This window comes from Eretmochelys imbricata, chromosome 12 (assembly GCF_965152235.1).
Source record: "Eretmochelys imbricata isolate rEreImb1 chromosome 12, rEreImb1.hap1, whole genome shotgun sequence".
NCBI classification, from domain to species: Eukaryota; Metazoa; Chordata; order Testudines; family Cheloniidae; genus Eretmochelys; species Eretmochelys imbricata.
The window spans coordinates 40,689,873-40,695,223 of NC_135583.1; the positions used below are offsets into that span (position 1 = coordinate 40,689,873).

At 68.4% G+C, this 5,351-nt stretch overlaps 1 protein-coding gene across 1 annotated transcript; it reads left to right on the top strand.

Moving 5' to 3' along the window:
• Positions 1 to 3,975: 3,975 nt before the first annotated feature.
• MC1R (melanocortin 1 receptor) lies at positions 3,976 to 4,923 on the top strand. The gene has a single exon (XM_077830903.1). It carries the CDS (start codon positions 3,976 to 3,978, stop codon positions 4,921 to 4,923), a length of 948 nt encoding a protein of 315 aa, XP_077687029.1.
• The last annotated feature ends 428 nt before the right edge of the window (positions 4,924 to 5,351 follow it).

Sequence of the window (5,351 nt, forward strand, 5' to 3'; positions counted from 1 at the left end):
GCAGCGAGCGGCCCCGGGGGAGAGCGCCCGCGTGGTACCCGCCGGGTGTCTGCAGCGAGAGGCCCCGGGGGACAGCGCCCGCGTGGTACCCGCCGGGTGTCTGCAGCGAGCGGCCCCGGAGGACAGCGCCCACGTGGTACCCGCCGGGTGTCTGCAGCGAGAGGCCCCGGGGGACAGCGCCCGTGTGGTACCCGCCGGGTGTCTGCAGCGAGAGGCCCCGGAGGACAGAGCCCGCGTGGTACCTGCCAGGTGTCTGCAGCGAGCAGCCCCGGGGGAGAGCGCCCACGTGGTACCCGCCGGGTGTCTGCAGCGAGCAGCCCCGGGGGAGAGCGCCCACGTGGTACCCGCCGGGTGTCTGCAGCGACAGGCCCCGGAGGACAGCACCCGCGTGGTACCCGCCGGGTGTCTGCAGCGAGAGGCCCCGGGGGACAGCGCCCGCGTGGTACCCGCCGGGTGTCTGCAGCGAGCGGCCCCGGGGGAGAGCGCCCACGTGGTACCCGCCGGGTGTCTGCAGCGAGAGGCCCCGGGGGAGAGCGCCCACGTGGTACCCGCCGGGTGTCTGCAGCGAGAGGCCCCGGGGGAGAGCGCCCACGTGGTACCCGCCGGGTGTCTGCAGCGAGAGGCCCCGGGGGAGAGCGCCCACGTGGTACCCGCCGGGTGTCTGCAGCGACAGGCTCCGGGGGAGAGCGCCCACGTGGTACCCGCCGGGTGTCTGCAGCGACAGGCCCCGGGGGAGAGCGCCCACGTGGTACCCGCCGGGTGTCTGCAGCGAGAGGCCCCGGGGGAGAGCGCCCGTGTGGTACCCGCCGGGTGTCTGCAGCGAGAGGCCCCGGGGGACAGAGCCCACGTGGTACCCGCCGGGTGTCTGCAGTGAGAGGCCCCGGAGGACAGCGCCCGCGTGGTACCCGCCGGGTGTCTGCAGCGAGAGGCCACCGGGGGACAGCTTCCGCGTGGTACCCGCCGGGTGTCTGCAGCGAGAGGCCCCGGGGGACAGCGCCCGCGTGGTACCCGCCGGGTGTCTGCAGCGAGAGGCCCCGGGGGACAGCGCCCGCGTGGTACCCGCCGGGTGTCTGCAGCGAGAGGCCCCGGGGGACAGCGCCCGCGTGGTACCCGCCGGGTGTCTGCAGCGAGAGGCCCCGGGGGACAGCGCCCGCGTGGTACCCGCCGGGTGTCTGCAGCGAGAGGCCCCGGGGGACAGCGCCCGCGTGGTACCCGCCGGGTGTCTGCAGCGAGAGGCCACCGGGGGACAGCGCCCGTGTGGTACCCGCCGGGTGTCTGCAGCGAGAGGCCCCGGGGGACAGCGCCCGCGTAGTACCCGCCGGGTGTCTGCAGCGAGAGGCCACCGGGGGACAGCGCCCGCGTGGTACCCGCCGGGTGTCTGCAGCGAGAGGCCCCGGGGGACAGCGCCCGCGTGGTACCCGCCGGGTATCTGCAGCGAGAGGCCCCGGGGGAGAGCGCCCGCGTGGTACCCGCCGGGTGTCTGCAGCGAGAGGCCCCGGGGGAGAGCGCCCGCGTGGTACCCGCCGGGTGTCTGCAGCGAGAGGCCCCGGGGGACAGCGCCCGCGTGGTACCCGCCGGGTGTCTGCAGCGAGAGGCCCCGGGGGAGAGCGCCCGCGTGGTACCCGCCGGGTGTCTGCAGCGAGAGGCCCCGGGGGAGAGCGCCCGCGTGGTACCCGCCGGGTGTCTGCAGCGAGAGGCCCCGGGGGAGAGCGCCCACGTGGTACCCGCCGGGTGTCTGCAGCGAGAGGCCCCGGGGGAGAGCGCCCGCGTGGTACCCGCCGGGTGTCTGCAGCGAGAGGCCCCGGGGGACAGCGCCCGCGTGGTACCCGCCGGGTGTCTGCAGCGAGAGGCCCCGGGGGACAGCGCCCGCGTGGTACCCGCCGGGTGTCTGCAGCGAGAGGCCACCGGGGGACAGCGCCCGTGTGGTACCCGCCGGGTGTCTGCAGCGAGAGGCCCCGGGGGAGAGCGCCCACGTGGTACCCGCCGGGTGTCTGCAGCGAGAGGCCCCGGGGGACAGCGCCCGCGTGGTACCCGCCGGGTGTCTGCAGCGAGAGGCCACCGGGGGAGAGCGCCCACGTGGTACCCGCCGGGTGTCTGCAGCGAGAGGCCCCGGGGGAGAGCGCCCGCGTGGTACCCGCCGGGTGTCTGCAGCGAGAGGCCCCGGAGCACAGCGCCCGCGTGGTACCCGCCGGGTGTCTGCAGCGAGCGGCCCCGGAGGACAGCGCCCGCGTGGTACCCGCCGGGTGTCTGCAGCGAGAGGCCCCGGAGGACAGCGCCCACGTGGTACCCGCCGGGTGTCTGCAGCGAGAGGCCCCGGGGGACAGCGCCCACGTGGTACCCGCCGGGTGTCTGCAGCGAGCGGCCCCGGAGGACAGCGCCCGCGTGGTACCCGCCGGGTGTCTGCAGCGACAGGCCCAGGGGGAGAGCGCCCACGTGGTACCCGCCGGGTGTCTGCAGCGAGAGGCCCCGGAGGACAGCGCCCACGTGGTACCCGCCGGGTGTCTGCAGCGAGAGGCCCCGGAGGACAGCGCCCACGTGGTACCCGCCGGGTGTCTGCAGCGAGAGGCCCCGGAGGACAGCGCCCACGTGGTACCCGCCGGGTGTCTGCAGCGAGAGGCCCCGGGGGACAGCGCCCGCGTGGTACCCGCCGGGTGTCTGCAGCGAGAGGCCCCGGGGGAGAGCGCCCACGTGGTACCCGCCGGGTGTCTGCAGCGAGAGGCCCCGGGGGAGAGCGCCCACGTGGTACCCGCCGGGTGTCTGCAGCGAGAGGCCCCGGGGGACAGCGCCCGCGTGGTACCCGCCGGGTGTCTGCAGCGAGAGGCCCCGGAGGACAGCGCCCGCGTGGTACCCGCCGGGTGTCTGCAGCGAGAGGCCCCGGGGGAGAGCGCCCACGTGGTACCCGCCGGGTGTCTGCAGCGAGAGGCCCCGGGGGACAGCGCCCGCGTGGTACCCACCAGCAGCCATTGGACATGAACAGTGGCACAGCCAGAAGGCCATTTCCAGCTGTTTTACCCACCACCTGCCCATGGTGGAAATCCCCTTGGCAAGTGCCAGCACTTTGTCGTCAGCCCCCTTGCTGGGGTCCGCACCTGTGGGGCTGGGGCCCAGGCCCTGCACCACCAGGCTTGATGAAGGGGGTACAATTATGCAGGCTCTCAGGGATGTTTCATAACCCCTCCTGTAGCTGCCCTTCAGCACGCTTCTTGCATGCAATGCTGTCATGTGGCTGATCACCCTCCTTTGAAGGAGGAGCTGAGCAAACTGCCTTTAAAGTCGGGAAGAGAAAGGGTTCTTTCTTTGTCCTGCACTCCGGCTAATCGATTACATCGGGCTAGGGATAAATACAGCGGCTGGGCTAGGAAGTGGAGTTGGGGAGAGTTTGGAAGTGGGAAAGGGCTGAGGCACCAAAGGAGCTCTCCCCCTGTTCCAGTCGGGGACGCAGAGGGCGAGGGATCTGCACCCCGAACACAAAGGCACACAGAACGCAAGCACACTTCTCCAGCTCCTCACGTGGCTGTGTCCAGAGCCCCGGACGCCCCTGGGATCCAGTGCATGAACGTGGACGAGCATTTCACCCTCCTAGTCCTGCAGGTGCTTCTCTGGCTTCTTCCTTTTCTGAAGACAGCAAGTGTCGGTGACGAGGAGCTGGTCTCAGAGGCAGCTTGAAATTCCTCAGCCCAGGGCATCTCCCTCCAGCCTTGGGGGTGCCCCATGGACCTGCCCTGTGTGTGTTCCCTCTGCTGAAGTCCCATCACTGTCTGCTCTGAGTATCTTCTGCCCTCCGATGCACAGAGACTGTAAACACCACTTTCCAGGTTGCTGTACTGGGGAGAGTTGTTCTCCCAAGACTTGTTCCTTGGACGCTCCGAGGGAGCAGAAACACTTGGCTTTGGTCTTGCCAGAGCCACGACGCCTGCTCCTGCCCGTGTTTGCCAGCAGCAAAACCTTCCTGAGGGCCCCCCCAAAGCTGTCGCTATGTCAACGCTGGCTTCTCTGCAGATGCTGATCGACTCCCTGAACTCCACTGCCCCCAGCAACAGGACCAACAAGACGGCCAACAGGAGCAGCGCCTGGTGCCAGGGTGTCTTCATCCCCAACGAGCTCTTCCTGACGCTGGGCCTCGTCAGCCTGGTGGAGAACGTGCTGGTGGTCGTGGCCATCATTAAGAACAGGAACCTGCACTCACCCATGCACTACTTCATCTGCTGCCTGGCCGTGTCCGACATCCTGGTGAGCGTCAGCAACCTGGTGGAGACCTTGTTCATGCTGCTGATGGAACACGGAATGCTGCTCCTCCAGACCAGCATCATCCGCCAAGTGGACAACGTCATCGACATGATGATCTGCAGCTCCGTGGTGTCGTCCCTCTCCTTCTTGGGGGCCATCGCCGTGGACCGGTACATCACCATCTTCTACGCCCTCCGCTACCACAGCATCATGACCATGCAGCGGGCAGTGGTTATCATTGTGGGCATCTGGGTTGCCAGCACCATCTCCAGCAGCCTCTTCATCGCCTACTACAAGAACAGTGCCGTCATCCTCTGCCTCATCGGCTTCTTCCTCTCCATGCTCATCCTCGTGGTGGGGCTCTACATCCACATGTTCTCCTTGGCTCACCACCATGCCAGGAACATCTCCAGCCTGCAGAAGAAACGCACCATCCACCAGATGACCAGCATGAAGGGGGCGGTCACCCTCACCATCCTGCTGGGGGTCTTCTTCATGTGCTGGAGCCCCTTCTTCCTGCACCTGACGCTGATCGTCACGTGCCCCAAGAACCCCTTCTGCACCTGCTTCTTCAACTACTTCAACCTCTTCCTCATCCTCATCATCTGTAACTCGGTGATAGACCCGCTCATTTATGCTTTCCGGAGCCAGGAGCTCAGGAAAACCCTGAAGGAAGTGGTGCTGTGTTCCTGGTAACTCAGGCACGGCCGCGGGGCTGAGGAGGCCTGTTGGAGCCGGGGTTCCTGCTCTCAGAGGTAACAGCATGGCCAACTTGCAGCCCACAGCACAGTGCCCCCTAGTGTGCATGGGAGGCAGAGAAGCCGTTTGCAAGGGGCACGGGTCAGTTCCCATCAGTGGAAAACCGCTGTGGGGTTTCGTTGTGGGTGTTTTGTTTAGGGGGTTGGAGACAGTTTAGCTGCTGAACGGCACCCAGCGCCTTCCCGAGGGGATGCCACTGCTTGTGTCAGCCCATCCCCTCCAGCCTCCCTCCCACCCTGGGGCAGGTGCAGAACGGGTCAGGGCCTTGGGCACAGCAGCTGCTGTTTCTGGCCAGCTTCCTGGTGAGGTCCCAGGGCACGGAATCTACGGTTCTCCCACCACTGCAGCAGCGCGAGTGAGTCCCA

Bases quoted from the DNA above. Each gene is read 5' to 3' on its own strand.
- MC1R (XM_077830903.1), top strand. From the start codon at position 3,976: ATGTCAACGCTGGCTTCTCTGCAGATGCTGATCGACTCCCTGAACTCC.